This window comes from Gracilinanus agilis, chromosome 6 (assembly GCF_016433145.1).
Source record: "Gracilinanus agilis isolate LMUSP501 chromosome 6, AgileGrace, whole genome shotgun sequence".
Taxonomy (NCBI): domain Eukaryota; kingdom Metazoa; phylum Chordata; class Mammalia; order Didelphimorphia; family Didelphidae; genus Gracilinanus; species Gracilinanus agilis.
In genome coordinates, this window is record NC_058135.1 from 176,583,460 (window position 1) to 176,603,908 (window position 20,449).

General features: G+C 37.4%; 1 protein-coding gene across 1 annotated transcript in view; it reads right to left on the reverse strand.

Annotated features, from left to right (window-relative positions):
• WDR19 (WD repeat domain 19) overlaps window positions 1–20,449 on the reverse strand; it is a 97,383-nt gene that overhangs the window by 10,317 nt on the left and 66,617 nt on the right. The window contains exons 25-29 of the mRNA XM_044680079.1: window positions 19,718–19,864; window positions 17,961–18,085; window positions 12,500–12,612; window positions 7,917–7,985; window positions 6,701–6,778 (exon numbers count right to left, since the gene is read on the reverse strand). Coding sequence (XP_044536014.1) covers window positions 6,701–6,778; window positions 7,917–7,985; window positions 12,500–12,612; window positions 17,961–18,085; window positions 19,718–19,864 — 532 coding nt within the window. The remainder of the gene's footprint in view (window positions 1–6,700; window positions 6,779–7,916; window positions 7,986–12,499; window positions 12,613–17,960; window positions 18,086–19,717; window positions 19,865–20,449) is intronic.

Sequence of the window (20,449 nt, forward strand, 5' to 3'; positions counted from 1 at the left end):
AGATGAAGACAGGAAACTGAACCAGTCTAGATGTCCACCATCCAGAGCTAAATTCACTGCTCAAACCTGAATTTCCACAGGATTAATGTTTCTTGTAGGAGACAAATCCACTTTCCTGGGCTCTTAACTAGAGACAGTTAAAACCAGCATCTAACTGCCTCAGCCATACCAGAGTCACTCAGGAAAGACTTCCTTCCTTCTCACTGTTCCATGATTGGAACCCTCCTGCCTTGCCTAACAAGCCTGGCTGCTATCTACATATTTATATATCTACCTTATCTACCTTAGGGGCAGCTGAGTGGCTCAATGGATTGAGAGCCAGGCCTAGAGACTGGAGGTCCTAGGTTCAAGTCCAGCCTCGGACATTTCCAGCTGTGTGACCTTGGGCAAGTCACTTGACCCCTATTGCCCACCCTTACCACTCCTGGGCCAAGGACGGTCCCTAGCCCGGATGAAAAAAGGAGGAGGGTTGGGCGTGGGGCTAGCAACCCCACCCTGTAAAAACTACATCTGCTAAAGAAACTGCAACCTAAAATAGGGGCAGCTGGGTAGCTCAGTGGATTGAGAGCCAGGCCTAGAGACGAAAGGTCCTAGGTTCAAATCCAGGCTCAGTCACTTCCCAGCTGGGTGACCCTGAGCGACTGTGTGACCCATTGCCTACTGGTTGTGGCCCTATGCTCCTAGAATGGAGTCCCAGGATAAAAAAAAAAAAAACAAAAAAACCTTATCTACATATTTATATATCTATCTTATCTCGCCTACAAGTCCAACCATTTAATTTTAACCCTTACACTGTGTAAATTATATTTCACATATAAAATTTGTTATTCATTCTTCATTTATTGGCATTATTCTATTTCGTTCTTAGACAATCACTCACTCTTAGAATGCTTTTATTTTATTAAACCAAAAATCTACCTAAAGCAGGTATGCTTAGTAATTCCCTTAGAAACAGATTTATGAGGAGGAAACTAAAAGGAAATAGAAGGAATAGACTGAGTTTGTTAAATTATTCTTGGGGTATTCTCAATTTTAGAATTGAGGATGCTAATTTAACAGCCCATCCCTCACTTCCCTACCATCCTGATCAAATAAGTTCTCATTTTTACTTATGGGAATGGGGAGAAGAATCCCAAAATACAAACTGTAATAATAATCTTTATGATCTCAAATGTCAGTGCTTTCAAAAAACCATTAGGATAATTAGTTTTTTATTATAGATTATGTAACATTTTCTCTTTGATTAGGCATGTTGTTTTGTTAAATGGAGGCAACAATGAGTTGTTAAAAAATCTGTAATATAGCTAGTCATTTGTGTCTTTGGACCTTCAGGAGTTGGTAATGCCTACCAACAACACTAGCAAAGTAATTTTTTGTCTTACTGATTTACAGGTTTGAAAGAAATGCTTCCAATTTATGAACAGATGGATAGAGAAGTTGGACCATGTGTTTCTTTGTTATCTTCTTTTTTGTTTTACAGTAATTAAAACTTTAATTATCATTGTTTTCCATACCTGTTGGCCATCCCAAACCATCTTGATCTGAAGAGTGCCTATTTCCCAGCCTTGACAGGCCCAGCCCTGACTAGAATAGAACTGAATGGCAAACACATCAACACTCCCCCCATTTTATCTAAGAAGTAGTGTGGTGGGGGAGGCAGGGACACCTGGATTCTGTCCCAGATTCTGGGTATGACTGTGGGCAAGTCCTTTCCCTCCCTTGGGCCTCAGTTCCCTCTTGTGTAAGGTTAGGGCCTTAGATGAGCTGGTCCCAGAGCTCCCTTCCAACCCAAGGTACTGCTTGGTAGCTGTGTAATTGTTTTTTATCCCTGGAGAATTTTGTTCTTTTTTTTCCCTTTCAAGTCCAGTCACAGAGTGCTTCAGAAAATATGCAGATTCCCTCCTACTGGCCCCTGGCACATCTGGGAAGGCACAGAGGGAAAGCTTAGTCTTTGGTTTTCAATGGCCAGAGTTGTTTCCAGCTGACAGGTGTTATCTTATCATACTTGGCTATTCTGTGTTACAGTATATTATTTGCACCTCAGGCCTGTTCTTGAAATGTTTCCATCTTTTTTAACTGTCTGTAACCTTTTAATTTCATTTATCATGAGAACCTCTTGATTCTTTTCCATAGTTCTCAACTAGTATGATCAAACACATCAATTCCACAGTAGTAAAAAGATTTAAAAGAGCCTTATTTGGGGGTGTTTCTTCTAACCTTTTGTCACCGATTATCCGGTAACCCAAATCTGACTATCATTGTCAGAGAAAGTCAAAATAAGACAAAGAACAAAACTCTTCAGACCTTGATGGTACTTTTTCATTTTTAGCCTAGATTCAAGGATTTTTACAAAGCTCTTTGTGCCTTTTGATGAAATAACAGGAATCTTCAATGCTCATCTGGCTGAATTATTATAATACTTCAACTTTTATGTATTTTTTTCCTTTAAGAACTTAGTGTTAATTTTTTTGCTGGTGATTTGGTTATGAATATACTCTTTAACAAATGGGAAGGGGCAACCAGGTGGTTCAATGGATAGAGTTGGGAAGTCCTTTGGCCTCAGACACTTCTTAGTTGTGTGACCCTGGACAAGTCACTTAATCCCCACTGCCTAGTCCTTACTGCTTTTCTGCTTTGGAATCAATATTGATTCGAAGACAGAAGATAAGGGTTAAAAACAAACAAACAGGTGGGGAAAGCCTCATTTGTTTCAAGATAAGCTTCACTCTTTCATTTCCAAGGATGAAATCTGTCTCTCTTGCAATATAATGCTGCCTCTAATTATTAATGGCTTATCTAGTTGGGCAGGCCACATTCTTTCCTTCTGTAACACTGAAAATGTTAGTTCATCAAACTTTGATCAGAAGGTTTGATTTTTTCAATGTTGAGCGCTATTGTAAGGTAGATTAATAAATTATTATTTAGGAGACTTAGCAGGCAGGGCTGAGGGATTCTAAATGGAATGGGGAAGCAGGAAGTGGTGCTGCTTTCTCTGAGATGAACTCCATGGTGGTTGGGAACAAGTTGTAACTCACCCCTGGGAGACCTCAGAGGAAGTGGAGCATGCACCCTGATTTCCTGGGATCCAGAAGGAAGATTGTCATCTGCTTGTGGGAGATTTTTTTGTAGAGACTATTACACTGAACCTGAGTTGCTGGTTAACTTGGGCTGGGTTAGCTCCCAGATCTACCCACCTGAAGGAGTACTGGCTGAAGACCTGGGAAAGTTGTACCATCGCTGGATTTTGACAGGACTCAGCAGTGAGGATCCCACTTTCCATCCTGATCTCCATTGTGCCCTGCCCTGCTATAGGTTTAACTTAGTGTAGATAAGTCCCTGAGACTTGCCCATAGACTGGTAGAGTAGAAACCCCTTCTCCCTTCTTTAGACTATAGTTTCCTTAAATTAAACTTATTTATAAGCCCTCTTGTCATTTATTTGCTAGTTTCACAGATTTCCTGTTCAGGTGAAGCAAGGTGACAGTTAAGGCCTAACTGTCATTCTTGTCAACTGTCATTTCCCCAAACAGCTAAACCCAGTTTCCCTAACTTATTTGGTCCCAGACTATTGTCCATTCCTGTCTCTTACTCACCCTTCTGAACCCAGATAAATATTTAAGATAACACCCCTACTTTTCCCCATAAGAGCGCAACACTGTTAAATAACTTTTATAACTACCTGTTTTAAATTGGCTTTTTCTTTTTGTCAAAAGGTAATTATTTTCCATTAGAAACTCCTCCCCATTTTTTTATGTTCTTAGTACAACTTCACCACTGTTGACCAAGTACAGGTGATAGAAGCAGTATGAATTTGTTTTTCTAAAGATGGAACAGGTTTCCATTAATTATTTTGTTCTACTCTGAACTACAAATAAATGAGCACTATCATATATAAGGCAGAATATAAAAAGATGATTATATGGAACTGTACAATTTGTGTCGCCTGAGTTCTTGCACTGACCTCCAGTTATGGAATATGTCTGTGCTAAGAATTTTGGTAGCTTTTAGGGTCCCTCCCTACCCTACATCTTTGAAATTTGGAATGCTGAGTCTTCAAGGTCCTTCATGGTTTTGCAGGACACAATGATTCTCAGGATCCCAGGCCTGCAGTATCCTAGTCTGGGTGACACGGGGCCTAAACTGGTCACTGCCATGCCTGGTTGCTTACAAAGCACACACTGCAGATTTCTGACCGGCCTGAGACTTTCTTGTTGGAGGTCTCTACTCTTGTTGCTTTCACAGAGAGCAATTCAGTCTACGGGTATTTCTGGTCCATCTCTACCCACAACTGGGAGGCTTATATCTTGTTCATCTGTGCAGGAACTGGCTTTCCTTGAGGACCCCCTTTCCTATTGCTCAGGGCTTTTCATGATTTTTTAAAATATGGTTTGAGATTGATGAAATCAGTGAAGAAATTTCTCATTGGATTTCTTTTTTTAAAAATTTTATTATTATTATTATTATTATTATTATTGTTATTATTATTATTATTATTTTTTTTTTTAAACCCTTACCTTCCGTCTTGGAGTTAATACTGTGTATTGGCTCCCAGGCAGAAGAGTGGTAAGGGTAGGCAATGGGGGTTAAGTGACTTGCCCAGGGTCACACAGCTAGGAAGTGTCTGAGGCCAAATTTGAACCCAAGACCTCCTGTCTCTAGGCCTGGCTCTCAATCCACTGAGCCACTCAGCTGCCCCCTCTTATTGTTTTTTTTTTTTTTTTTCTCATTGGATTTCTTGATCATTATTTGGGCGAGTGTTATTTTTAGGTTTTTACTGAGGTAGTTTTGCAGGCGTTGGGCTAAACTGCTTCTCTATTCAAGCAGCCATCTTATTATGAACTTTAGGTTTTTTTGTTTTTATTTTCATTTTTAAAATTCAGAACTTTAAAAATAACCAAAAAAGGGGGCAGCTGGATAGCTCAGTGGATTGAGAATCAGGCTGAGAGACTAGAGATCTTGGGTTCAAATCTATCCTCAGATACTTCCTAGCTGAATGATCCTGAGCAAGTCACTTGATCCATTGTCTAGCACTTACCACTCCAAGATGGAAGGTAAAGGTTTAAAAATACCAAAAAAAAAAAAAAAGCATTTCCATAGACATTGTAAAACAAAAGGAAGGGCTTGTACATGAAACTGAGGATTTCTACCAATTTGGACTTGATTTTATAAATATATATGAACTCAATATGTAACTTCCAAAGTTGTCCTCCTTGTCTATGAAACCTTTTGGCCTTCCTTCTGTTCTCCTCTCATTGTGGAGAGAGAACCCTAATCCTAGCCCCTCTCTTAGTCAATAACTTCTTAAAGTCTTCCTTTTTTGGCCAGCTTCTTTGCCCTCAGGCAGATACTGTTCCACTATAGCACTGTAGTAGAAGTTCAATAGCTTCACAATCCACTTGTGCCCCAGCTCTGTGATGTTGTCTGTTTTGGTTGGTGCCTGAGTCTGAGCCTCTGTGGTAAACTCTCTTGTGCCCATTCATACAAGGCATCATGCCAGGGATTATTCTTATGGTTGTAATGGGCTAATGTTTTCAATGGGGGCTACAAAGGTTTGTAGCCTTGGAGCCATCTTTCACTTCCCCTCTCCCTCACTCTCCATATGCAATCATTTATCAAGTCCTGTAATTCTGACACTTACAACATCTTTCACATCCAACCCCTTCTGTTGATTCACATAGTCTCTAGCCTAGTTTAGGCCCTCATCATTTCTCACTTGGATGATTGAAATAGCTTTTAAACAAGTCTTCTTGCTTCTTGTATCTCTCCTCTCCGAGCCATTGTCTATATCTGCCAGGCTGATATTACCAAAACATGGATCTGACCATGCCGCCCCCTACATAAAAATCCTCAAAGGCTCCTCTACTACTTCTAAGATACGATACTACAAACTCTTCAGCATAATGTTTAAAGAATTTCAAATCTAGCATCCAGTTACTTTTCTGTTCTTATTTCATGTTATTTCTCTTTGCTCACTCTCCGTTCCAGTCAAACTGGCTTGTTGGTTGTTTCCTGTGCACAAAATTCCATCTCCTGTCTCTGTGCCTGGCATAAGTAATCTGGATTTTCATCCTTCCCACTGCTCCCTCCCTGAATCTACAGTTCAGGTGCCACCTCCTACATAAAGCCTTCTCTTACCTTCAGAGTTATGGGATTTCTTTTTTATGAAAATAACCTTGAATTACTTTTCATATACTTGGGAATATGTTGAGCTTCCTCAAAAGAATATAAACTTTTTGAGATCAAATGACTTGTACATTGTCTTATACTTAAATGCCTAATAAATTTTTTGAATTGAATAACTCAATATTTTTCCTTAATAAGTTTATACATTGTTTTTCTCCTGGGATATTTCTTTATGGAATCTCAGTGAAAGAGCATAATATATTCTTTCCAAACAGCATTCTGTCCTCTCTCCTTGTAACTTGTGAATTTAAAATAACAAGTACTTAGGCTTTTAGGGCACAGGCATAATTTTATGAGATGTCTTCAAAAACCATTTTTTAGTAGAGCTACTCTTTGGCCCAACTGTCTCAGTGTTATCTAGAGAGAATTATCAATGTGTTTCATGAATTATAATGTCCATTCTAAATGACAAATGAATAAAAAAATTTTTCCAAAAACTAAAACACAGAGGGCAGAATGATAGAAAACCTCATAGACAAAAACCCTAAAAAGTTAAATGAAACAATTGGTTGCAGTACCTTAGGCATGCCATCACTCTCACCAAGGAGATGGTTTATTAGCTGATTGGTTAAAACTTCATCCTTAGCATGTCCAACCTATTAAATCAAAGAAAAGAAAAAACATAAATCTCTGATAGTAGTATATACAAATATATGTGTGTGTATAAAATATATGTACACATATATATTACAAAGCATGCAGAAAAGAATATAATGATATCTCCACTCTTACATATTTCATAGTTACATGGAACAGACACAAGAGATTTGAAAAAGATCTTATTTAAAATAATTTACTACATCTGAACCACACACTCTTAGAAGTCACTGAACATCAGAGGTGGAAGGGAAAAATAGATATCTTTTTATCTCATTTTCTAATTTTTAGTTGAGAACATGGTGCTCGGTGAGGTCTGTGACTTGCTCATGAACATACACAGGGAGTTAGCAAATTTCATGTTAGTTCATGCTTGGACTAGCAAGCAGCTCTTGTGACTTCCAGCCCAGTGTCACTCTTCACTTCCTCATACCACATGGCTTCCTCTCCTTGAGGACAGCATCTAGGACCTCTCCTTTCATATATGATATCTAGCATATACTATATACTCATATATATATATATATATATATATATACACTCATATATACTCATATGAGTGATAGTCATTCAAAAACTCTGCTCGAATAAATTGTGATATATAACAAACACTAAAATGTGGCTTCAAGACCATTGTGTTTTCCTGGGAATAGATAAGGTTTGATTACTAACAAAAAATATAATACTAAATATTAAAATGTACAGTAGACTCTATCTTAAAAGCATCTTACCAGGCCAGACCTAGATAGGGTAAAAGAAACTTTGAGGAGAAAAGAAAAATCTTTTCTCTTTTGGAAAATTCTGAGAAACTTTAAATGCTTTTAGAAAATTTTATATTTTTCATCATTAATTTGAATAAGGTTTTAAGTGAGGTAAATGGATTTAGAAAGTTGGTCTCAGAGCCTGGAAGACCTTAATTAAAAAGCCTCACCTTTCTCACAAAATGAATGTGTCACCCAAGGCAAGTCACTTGAACTCTCAGTCTCCAGGCAACTCTCTAAGATTATAAATAGCAGAGGAGGTGCTAATATACATTGGGAGAGGAGTTTTCTGGCCAAGAATTTCCTACATTAACAAAATCCCAGGTCGATATAACTGACATCCCCAGAAAAACGTTAGCTGGAAAAAATTTCTTACCGTTTCAATCGCCATTTCTATTGCCATATTATCTTCTGAGCTTGGGCATTTCAAGAAATGTTTAAGTGCCTGAAAGAAATAAAGATTGGTAAGGGTGACTTAGAAGTTGGTAACTAAATGCTAATATGTAATAACAATAGTACAATAACCAACCACAATTTCAGGAGACTCATGAAATAGTACCACCTTCAAGAAGAAATGATAGACTCAAATTACAGATTAAGACATGCTTTTTTGTTTGTTTTGATTTTGCTATCATGGAATTTGGTTTGTTTGATTATACATATTTAAAATGGGTTTTGTTTTTCTTGCTTTCTCCATTGAGGGAAGGAGGTAGAAGGGGCAGGAGAAAATAAAAATTGTATTTTAAAAAAGAGGACATTAAGAAGTTTCAGAAAGGACAATTGTTCTCCCCTTATTAGAATTATTTTAGAATTAGAATTATTATTTATTTAGAACTTTAGAATTAGAATTATTATTAGAATGTTAGTACATCATCATTGTAATAATTAAAACGGGTCAAACAAATATAAGAATTAAAAAATATTGTGGTCACCATTTATAATAATTAACTCTTAAGTCAAAAGGCTGTTAGTAGCTTTATTACAAGCAAGGTAGAGATAATAAGAAAGGGAAATGTAGGAAGGAGGTAGAAGATATTGCCTAGCTAAATTCTCTAAGTTCAGATCCGAAGAAATCCAGCTTAGTTCTGACAAAGGTTCCCTTAGGTCCCGATCTCCAAACAGGAGTCATGGTAGTCTCTTCAGCAAGAGTCTTACCAGCGCAGAATCAATCTCCAATGCAGAAGTCCAAGGCAGAAGAATCCCTCCAATGCAGAAGTAGTCTAGCAAAAGCCACCACGGCAGCAGAATCCCTCTTTCAGCAAGAGCCACCAAGGCAGCAGAATCCAATCAGACACCAATGCAGAAGCCCTCCCTCAGCAAGAGCCACCAAGGCAGCAGAATGAATCAGAATGCCCTCAGGCTGGCTTTTATAAGCAGTTTTCTCCATGTCACTTCCTGTCTCTCTGGTTTCTAGTTCCTTTCACTGTAGGCTGGTCTATCACTACTCAGGAACCAATCATAGTTGATTTGCCTAGTACTGCTGGGGATTGGGAGGGTTGGGGTAGGGGCAGCACAGTGCTTGTGATCTTTTATGACCAACTAAATGTTAATAACTAAGTAAGTGTGAAAGCCGGGGGTCTCCAAGTTCTTGATTGATTAAGTTAAAATAAACAAAAAGTTTAAATTCTCCTTCACATCAGCTTATAGCTCCTTTCAGTTGCTCAACTAAATATTTCTTTCTAGGTTTTTATTGATTCTTCTGTTTGTTTCAAAGTTTCTACTTGGCTTGGTCTTGTCATCAAAAAAGCTTTAAAGTCCTCTATTCTACTCAAGATCCGTTGTTTTTCTCTGCAGGGTTCTCCTACAGATTCTCTATCAGAAAGATCCTACAAAACTCAACTTTGCAGGAGGGCATTTGTTTTGGGAATCAATTTATTTTGCCTTTTGGATTCCAAGATCTTGTTTATATCAAAAGCTGTGTTCCTTGGTACTTGAACTGCCTCTTTTTTAATGTTTGCATATTTTTTCTTTGATATGGGAGTTCTGAATTTTGGCAATGGTATTTCTGCTACTTTTCCTTTTGGAGTTTTTTTTTCCAGGAAATTATTGGTTTCTTTGAATCTTTACTTTGTTCTCTAGTTCTGATAGATCTGGGAAGTTGTCAGGTATGATTGAAGTACATTGTCCAGGATTTAAAAATTTTTTTAGTTTTTCACAGAGCCCAGTGATTCTTAAATTACCTCTTCTTGACCTTTTTTCCAGGTCAGTTATTTCTGATATTATATATGTTACATTTTCTTTTCTTTTTCAGTCTTTTGATTTTGTTAACTTTCTTCTTGTCTCATGGAGTTACTGATTTCTATTTAGTCCATACTAGTTTTTTAGAGTTTGTTACTTGGGTAAGCTTATCAATTTCTCTTCTAAGCTACTTTTTGCCCTTCTACCTCTTCTTTTTTGGATTATTTCCTTTTTAAAAAAATCTCTTGCTATATTTCTTTTAGGTAGTCATGAAGTCCTTGTGGAAAACTGTGTTGTTACTCTTTCTTTTTAGGAGATCTCTGGATCTACCATAATTTTTTATAATGGTTGGGTGTGTTTTGTTTACTTATCCCTGAAGTTGGGAGTTCTCAAATTGGAACTTTGTGTGAGAGCTAGGGCTAGACCCAGCCCCTGTCCCTGGTGAGATTTCAGGTAGAAGTAGTTCACTTTGCTTGGTATCATTTCTTCACTGACCTCCACCTCTGGGTATTAGCCCTTGCCTCTGTGTGTGTGTGTGTGTGTGTGTGTGTGTGTGTGTGTGTGTGTATATATATTTTTTTTAAATTTTATTTTTTAGAAAAATTTTTTCCATGGTTACATGTTTCATGTTCTTACTCTTCCCTCTCCCCCTTCTCCCCCCGTAGCCGATGCACATTTCCACTGGTTTCTTCATGTGTCATCAATCAAGACCAATTTCCATATTATTGATAATTGCACTAGGGTGGTCGTTTAGAGTCTACATCCCAAATCATGTCCACATCAACCCATGGGTTCAAGCAGTTGTTTTTCTTCTGTGTTTCCACTCCTGTAGTTTTTCCTCTGAATGTGGGTAGCATCTTTTCCATAAATCCCTCAGAATTGTCCTGGATCATTGCATTGCTGCTAGTATAGAAGTCCATTACATTCAATTTTACCACAGTATATCAGTCTCTGTGTATAATGTTCTCCTAGTTCTGCTCCTTTCACTCTGCATCAATTCCTGGAGGTCTTTCCAGTTCACATGGAATTCCTCCAGTTTATTATTCCTTTGAGCACAATAGTATTCCATCATCAGCATATACCACAATTTGTTCAGCCATTCCCCAACTGAAGGGCATACCCTCATTTTCCAGTTTTTTTGCCACCACAAAGAACACAGCTATAAATATTTTTGTACATGTCTTTGCCCCCATGATCTTTTTGGGGTATAAACCCAGCAATGGTATGGCTGGATCAAAGGCCCTGCCTTATATTTTTGACATTCAGAGCTGTGTGTCTTTAGGTACCTTTAAAGTATCTTAAGATAAAGTATGAGGAAACTCAGAGCTTTTGGGTTTCTGGGCACTGCTACAGTAGCATACTGCTCCCTTCCACTCTTGTGGCTCTTAGAGGTTTCAAACCTCTCTGGGGCTTTCTATGGGAGTCCTCTACATTGCTATCTTCAGATTTAGAACCCTATAGTTTCTAACCCATACCTGGCCATGCTAGGTGGCTACTAATTGCCTCTTTGTGCTAGTGCTGGTTTTCCTAATGACTCCACTTTCCCATTACTGATAGCTTCTGGATGAGTTTTTGTGCTATTCTGGAAGAAGTAATTCTCTATTGTTTCTCATTGTATTTCTTGATCATTATTTGTTTTTCCAGGTTTTTGCTGTAATATGTTGTGGGAGCTGGCTGGTCTGCTTCTATTCAGGCAGCCACTTTCACATTTTACATTTTTCTAAGTGAATATAATGAGTAAACAGTTTCTGAAAATGTCTCCATCATAACTAGTGCCTAAAACAACAGATGCTTAATATTTTTCAAGTAGGAAGAAACTTAGGAGATGGGAGAACTGAAGATTTTGGTTTTTCTGACCTTTGATACTCAAGGATATGAAAATGTTTCCTCATTTCAAAAGGCATAGTCTATAATTGGCATACTTCAATTCTACAAAATTTTCTGAGCATTTAAGAATTATAGAACACCCAAGAAAATATCATGCTGTCCCTCTTCTCAAGGAATCTACAATGTAACTGTGAAAACACACTATATGCAGTTTCACAGTAAAGTATTGGAACTAATTTTAAAATCTACAATGATCATTCCATCATTTTAAAGTCACACTTATGTAAAATTAAATTATAATACAAAGCAGCATATGACTTCAGAGTAAAATAAATGGTATTTGTAATAAATTCTATAATATTTTAGAGAAAATATTATTAGTGATTAGGGAGGAGGCTTGATGAAATAGGTGAAATTTGATTGGTGGGATTTTTAGGGAAAAGAAGTAAAGTCTACCAGTTGGGAGGCAAGGAATAAAGAAAGGATAACATGAGAACAGCTACAATGTGTTTAGGAGATGGTGAGCAGGAAACTTGGTAGTAACAGAGGGTCCTCTGTCAGCAAATAATATAATATTAGACTCCCACTCTCCATAGCAACTCTTCCAGTACTTTCCCCCACTATTTAAATCCTGAATTCTATTCTTTCACTCCAAGCAGATGACAAATGACCTTGCTTTACTAAGAAGATTTAAGTCATCTTTCAATTCTCTTCATCTGCTCTTATCCACAGGAGGTGATAAGAGTCTGGCAAGACTATGGACAAGAAAAGGGACATTAGAAAAAACTTAGTGACTGATTGGACAAAGAAGTGATGATCAAAGAGGACTGAAGGATTTGACTCCATGTAGCTGGGATAGTGAAGGTAATATTCAATTTTTCCCTTGGAAACCTCAATTTTTTCCTTTAGTTATTCTTATGAATTCTGGTAGTATTCTGCTTTGCAAATACTAACCCGTGCATATTGACCAGATAAGAAGAAGAATTTTCCAGCCTGAAGATGCTTCTTTTCTCCTTCAAAGTATAATGCAATGCTTTGATAGTCTTCATTAGTTGTGTCTGTAGAACCTATAACATAAGTTCATTGAGCAAGATATACCAAAGTTAATATTTAGTAAAAATTAAAAAAAAATCTACAGAATATTAAAAAATTAGAACATCACAGGGATTGTAGTTTTGTAAAGTGGAACAATGTATCATTTTTGCTAACTATCAGTACTATTGTCTTCCTTTAACTTTTCTAGTGATTTCTTCTTTTGACATAAAATGATAAATGAGGGATAGAAATTATAAGAGATCCTGGCTTAATTAACCATTGCTCTCAGTGATTTTCTTGAATCTAAAAAATTCATCCTCAATTATAGATTTAAGAGTCGATAAGAATCAAGAAATGTAAACTTAGACCAAACTTCTTCCCTTCTTTCAGCAATTTTGTAAGTAATTATGAGAATGGGAAGGAAATGGAGATAATCTTTAAGAAGCAAAAAGATATTTATATTTTTTGGTGTATGATAAGAATCCTGGCTTGGTAATCAGGAACTCTGCCACTAGATGAAAAAGGGAATCACTTAACTCTCTTGAGTTTCAGCGTTCTCATATTTATTGTTTTCAGCCCCCTCAAGCTAATTTTTTTTTTCCGAGTTTCAGCTTTCAGATTTAGTATCTTTGGCCCAAGGGGCAAAGGTTCAAGTAGCTGCTACAGCCCTAGCTTATAGTCTGAATCCATCCAGGTTATGATAGTTCTAAATAATCAGACTAAATGAGGAAGATGTAAATAGGTGAGAGCATGCTAAGTAAGTACCATATAGCTCTCTCCTCTGCCTTTATTAGAAATGTGCTTTTCTTCCAATTTTTTCTTTGCTTGATCTGGGAATGGCAAATCACATTTTGCTTACAGAAGGCTCTGCTGGCAGCAGTGGCTGCTATTTCAATAAAGCATAAACTGCTGGGACTAGGGGAGGAATTATGTAGGGAAAACACTTTTTGATTTCCTCTCAAAATAGGTACGTAAGAGGGAGCAAGGAGGAAATGTTAGATTTTAAAAAATCAAAGGACATTATACTTGATGTACTTTATATTCATTTGGTAGAACACCCTATGGCAGTGATGGGCAAACTTTTTAAAGAGGGGGCCAAAGGAAAGGAAATGCTCATCTGTCAGTCTGTTTCTAAGGCAACTCTTTTGAAGTTTCATTGTATTGTATCCTACTCATTGTATTCATTAGATTAGGAATAATGTGCGCTGGTGGGATAAAACATTTCAGGGGGCAGCATCTGGCCCTAGGGCTGTAGTTTGCCCATCACTGCCCTATGGTCTTCTGCAATGGAGACTGGTGCATGTTTAGAGTGCATCTTTGTACTTGAATGATAGATTGCCCATGCAGAGAGGCTTAAGGAGCCTGCTTTTGGTAGACTCATGAGGACATGGAATGGAAATGCTAAAGAGAGACTATAGGCCATGCATTTCCATTTTTTAACTGGATCCAACTTGCAGACCATATGGTTAGACAAATCCATTTTTATTGGCTGTATAGCCAAAAAGGAGAGAATTAAAAAAAAAATTAAAACCCTTACCTTCTGTTTTGGAGTCAATATTGTATATTGGCTCCAAGGCAGAAGAGTGGTAAGGGTAGGCAATGGGGGTCAAGTGACTTGCCCAGGGTCACACAGCTGGGAAGTGTCTGAGACCAGAACCTGGGACCTCCCATATCTAGGTGAGCCACCCAGCTGCCCCTTGGGAGCATTTTTGAAAAGGCTCTGAATCAAAAAAGTTCTGAAAGCCTCCAATTAAGGATGGAGTTTAGCTCACAACATCTCCTCTGCTCACTTGGTTGAACTACTTTGTGACTTCTCTGAATTTTCCACTTTGCCCCCAGTAAATTCATTATTAGAAAAATTTCATTGTCCTGTAAGATCTCATCAGCCTTGGTAATCCACTGCCTTTTCCTTTTCTGAATGAAGGATGGAGCCATGAACCTCAAAATCTCCATGTAAGGAGGGAGCTCAGCTATGAATATCTCATTTCTAACATGACTGCACTACTTTGAGATTTCTCCAACTTTTCCACCATTTCCATAGTCATGTACCTTCCACCCCCCCTCCCACTTACTTTGCAGTTTCTTTTTGCGTGTCATCCCTCATTAGATTATATGTTCCTTGAGGGCAGGGATTGGTTTTCTTTTTTCATATTTGTATCCATCATGCTTAGCACAGTGCCTGACACATAGTAGGTGGTTGATAAATGTTTACTGACTGAATCAGCCTCAGGTTAGTCTCTTTGGCTATGCTCATGGTTGGATTCCTTTACTTACTATATCTGGTGAAAGAAAGTGCTATAAGGGTCGTCTCCCTTTTAAATCCATGTGGCTCTGAGATATGGGCCTTGGTCTTTGGAAGCAAGGAGGCCTTCAGGACTGAGACAAGGACTCATGCAGCAACTATGCTACCTTTGGATAGGAATTTGGTAGGATTAATGCTATGTAGAAACTGGACTAGGTTTTGGAATCTACTTCCCCTAGAGAATAAGATGGTGTAGGGGGAAGCATACCCCAAAGTACTGGGGGAAATGTTGATGCTTGTTCCTGTATTTTTTGAAATTGTAAAATCTATATGATTTTGAGTGGTCACAAAAGGAACTGGGATCACCACACTGTCAGTCAATAAGCATTTAATAAGCACCTACTATATACCCAGGCATTATGCTAAAACATGGGGATACAAAGGAAGGACCAAAGACTCTCTTAGCCCTCAAGGAGCTCAGAACTGACTGGGAGACAACAAGTAAACAGCTAAACACAAGACAAATAGGAAACATTTAACTGAGAGAAGGCTGAGAATTAAGAGCGATTGGGAAAGTGTCCTACAGAAGATGACATTTTATTTGGGATCTGAAGGAAGCCAGGAGGTAGAAGTGAAGAGTAAGAACAATCCAAGAGGGCTAGCATCACTGGACAGGAGAGTATGTGTGTGCGTGTGGGTGGTGGTGATGATAGGGTAAGGTATAAGAAGATTGGAAAGGGAATGAGGAGAAGGGAAAGCTAAGTTCTGAGGGGCTTTGAATGCCAGACAAAGGATTTTGAATTTGAGCCTCTTGAGTTCAAGTATGAGAAGCTAACACTGGCACTAACACTGTGGGGAACATAGCTGGTGGGGGGTTTAAGCTAATGGTAACGGAAAAGAGACTCTCCCAAATTGCTCAAAGTGCCCTAGACCCTGAGGGGAAGGAGCCAGCCTAGATCCAGAGGAGAGCCTGTACACATGCAAACTTGTGACTTGCACAAATTCATCTGGGATAAAATTGGGCTCTGCACATTTGTGGGATTTCATAGAGAGATTATCTACCTGGGACTTTCCAGGTATACAACGTCTTTAAATGCTCATATTCCCTCCAAGTCAGTTGGAAGCAAGCTCTAACATGAGGAATTTGCATTAGCTGAGCATGCTTTTTTTTCTTTTTTAAAATCCTTACTTTCTGTCTTGGTAACAACTCTAAGACTGAAGAGAAGCAAGGGCTAGGCAAACAAGGTTAAGTGACCTACCCAAAGTCACACAGCTAGGAAGTGTCTGAGGGGCTGGATTTGAACCCAGATCCTCTTGACTTCAGGCCTGGTACTCTATCCATTGGGACACCTAGCTTCCCCTCAGATGAGTATGTTAATACCCTCTAAGCATATGACCATCTCCATTGCACTTCACTATTTCTCTTTCTGAAAAATGAATTAGAAATAGCAAACTGTCATAAAAGATGAGGAAATCTGGAATTAATATTTTAAAAATTCTTATTTTAGTTCTTTTAAAAAAAGAATTACATGTTTTTAATAACTCGATAGCTCTCTAAATAAGATTAAATCACAGTGGTACAAAGTTTACTTGATGACTTCTATTTGTAATTGGAATACGCAGTTTTCCCCCACTAACCCCTGCTATTCCTTGCTCCTTTTCAATTTTTCTCATCTCTCTCCAACCCTATCCCTTCCATTTCCTACCTTATATTTGGTTTCTTCTTTCTGACTTTATCCTCAGTCTTCCTCAGGATTGTACTTTTGTTTTTAACTATTGGGCACCTATCTTTCTGCAATCTAGGCACTTAGGGAAAGATATTAAATTAGATTAATTTGAAATAAGAGAAAAGAATGCTTTCTGATTTTTCTTGATTGCCAAAGAAAGGGTGAGGGGATTAAGAAGGTAATTCAAGGTTTTATGACCCTCTTCCTAAACAGGGATCATAAGTTCCTAGATCTAGAGGCTGAGCATTAATAATTCAACATTCTAGATACTACACAAACATTCTGATTCAAGGTCTGAAGCCTGATGACTGTAATAAAGATGGGAATAGACAGTCCATGAGATAAATAATTCATCTTACTTAGAGTCTTGAATATGAAAATCATAAATTTGTTCACAATTTGTTCAGTAGTTTCATTCATATCTGATTCTTTGTGACACCATTAGGTGTTTTCCTGGCAAAGATACTGGAGTAGTTTGCCATTTCTTTCTCCAACTCATTTTACAGATGAGAGAACCAAGGTAATCATGGTTAAGTGACTTGTCCAAGGTCACACAGTCATTAAGTGTCCAAGGTAATATTTGAATTCAGGAAGAGAAGTCTTCCTGACTCCAGGCCCCAGTACTCTACTATCCTACCTAGATACCATGAAGGTCATAACATGTAATTTAATGTACCAGATATGGTGCAAGGATATTCCCTGGGTATTTATTTATTAGAGAATTGCAATGTGTTTTTGGGTACAAAACCCCCCCCAACCTTTGTTTCTATTTTTTTTCTCAGTACCACTATTGCTAATTATCACTAACATTTTGTCACAAAAAGACTTCCTGGACATTAAATAAGGACTTGTGATATTAAAATAGAAATTTAAAGATTTCAACAATTTCTAAGTCTATTTAAAGAATTTTCAGTTATGAATTTTGAGAATAAGTCTCTTTTTGATTCTTTTCAAATCACAGTGACAGCTTTACTGATAGATTAATAATTACTTCTTAAATACCAGTCATCACCAATACATGCCACAGATCACCACAATATGACTTTTTCACTTGCTAACTTATTAATATTCTTAAAACTAAAAAACGATCCAACCTAATGGCAGATTACAATACATTTTCTTTGCCACTCAGGAATTTTACTGTGACATTTATTAAATACTAGTCAAATACATCCACAAAGGGGCTAAGTAACCAAAATAATAAATGGATCTAATTATAAAGTGGTCTCACTTATAGGGCCCTATTGATGAGCATTAAAATAGCATATTGGAGACTTAATATATATTTTTAAAATACCTACTTGATCCACTAAACTTCCGGTTATTTAATATTTATTTATATATTTTGTTTTTTAATATTTATTTTAAAGAATTAATTGTGCAACTTAACTCCTTTCTCCCCTAAACTTACCAATGATATCTGCATAGGTTTCCATCTGATTGTGCTGCTGGGCCAGGGTAAAAGCTTCATGATTACATTTGGACATAACAAGAAACTGGATAGCAGAGCCATAATCACCCAATTGAAGAAAGAATCTAGAATAAAATTATTTACCACAAATTGGATTATAATTTATATTGAAAAGTACTCTATTACTTAAAATTAAAAAAAAAATCCTTACCTTTGGTCTTAGTACGAATTCTAAGACAGAAAGTATTATTACCCCTTATAGGTTAGATCAGTGATGGTAAACCTTTTAGAGATTGAGTGCCCAAACTGCACCCTTACACTGCATGTGAGTCGCCCCCTTACCTCAGACAAGGAAGGGGGGAAGTGCTCCCATTGGGCTGTTGGGCAGAGGGGAGAGGCATGTGAGAAATGTCCTCAGGCACGGTGGAGAGGGGGAAGGGAGCAGCCCTCTCCAGTACACGTGCCATAAGTTTGCCAACACGGAGGTAGTCAACTGAGGTTACCCAGGATCACACAGCTAAAAAGAGTCTGAGGTTACATTTGAACCTAGGACCTCCCATCTTTGGGCCTGGTTCTCTAGCCATTGAGCTCCTAGATGCCCTTAATCTGTTACTTATTTTTAAAAAAGAAAACACAAAGTCTTTTGAGCCCTCAATAGGAGCAACCCTTTATACAAATTATGTAAAATTTTATGAGTACAAAGGCAGGGTGAGTGTGATTGGGTAGGATGATGTAGTTATAGAATATAGTGAGCAGGATGAAGTTTTTGTGGGATAATAAGGCTTATCTCCCTGTGATCCCTTTATTGGATCCACAGGATGAGATAAATAAACCAATTAGCCATGACTCTAAAGGTTTTAAAAGTAGCTAAGCCTAAGAAAAATTCATTCTTAAAAAAAAAAGGAGTGGAAGAGACTGATAGCCTGGAGTTATAGAAGAGACCCCCTGAAGGGATACAGGGGAAAGACCAAATTTCTTGCTTGCTTGCACTAGAAAAACAATTCTACTATAAGCATTAATACCTTAGAAATGCCCTTTCCCTAGCTCACCTAGAAAAACAAAAACAAAAATAACAAAAACATTTCAATATCTCATTTTAAGCCAGGAGAAAAACTGACATTCATAGAAATAAAACTGCCTTCTCCAAGTCTTAGAAAATGGAATCAAATCTTTTAGATACAATTCTTTCATCTGGAATCCCCATCAAAGGACTTTTTGAAGAGGTTATGATCTTGGGATCATGGATTCAAACCAGAAGAGACTTCAGAAGTTATATAGCCCAATTCTCTCCTCATACAAAGGAGGAAACTAACTTACTCAAGGTTTCCCAGGTCCTTTGGCTTCAAACTCAGTGCTCTTAACTGAAGAGGTTTGAGAAGGAAGGTCGGAAGAATAAAACCCTTCTGGATTAATGTGTTAAATATTACAAAAGGTTATAAGATGACATTCAAAATAATATTCTGTGGGACATCTAGCGAAGAAAATGAATATAAGTTAGGAGAGGTGTTTACCTTGAATAGGGAAAGCTTCTAAAGTAGAAGAAATACTGAACCCTATCTAGCTGAGAGTTAGCTCTTCAAAGTTAGGATGCTGGGGAAATGTTAGTACTTCTGTGCCATCAATTGGGTTAAAAAAAGTAGGACAGAGGCAAGCGTAGTATTTATTTTTATTTTTTTTGTCACATAAGCAAGTGTAAGATGTAAATCTAGTTGACCTGATATCTACCGAAGACCTAGGAGATTACTTGAATAATTTACCTGGCTACCATTTTGGCTCCATCAAGAGACTGGGTTTCTCTGACAATTCTAACAGCTTTTTCAGGATTATTAAGGTGATCCAAGTAGATTCGGATTACGCTGTTCCATTGTTTTGCATTCTCATAAGCAAGAACTGCTTCTTTATATCTATAAGAAATAAATGATCAGTGTCCAAGTGAAATTTCTTAACTTAAAAAACTAGATTTTATTGATGTGAAATTTTGTCTTTTTATTATAGTCATTTCAACACCCCATCCACTAATTGAGCTTTCCTTTTGTAAAGGTTAATAATAAACTTTTGTATTAATAATGTAAAGGTTGATAATAAAAACTTGTATAGTAATAGGTTTTATATATATATCTGACTGTGTTGGTATTGATACAGCTAAAGCTGTCAGGGTCTAGCAGGTTCAGGGGGTGGAAAGAACTGGCTGGAGTCAGACTAATACAATGCTATTTTTTTTTTTAGAGTAGGGAAGAGTAAAAGTAGGAAGTAGAAACTAAATAGGAGATCTATTAATAAATCCTTATTCTAATTTATTCTAAAAAAACAACCTAACCAACTGTCCCTCACAGGATTGCTTCTTGTCTGTTGAAGTAGACCTGACTTAAACTACACTTACCATCTATTGATTAACTTCTATCTTACTACCTTATTCTAAATTATAAATCTCCTTAACCATCTTAATATATATTTGCAGCACCTCTCTCTGTATCCACTCAAAAGATTCT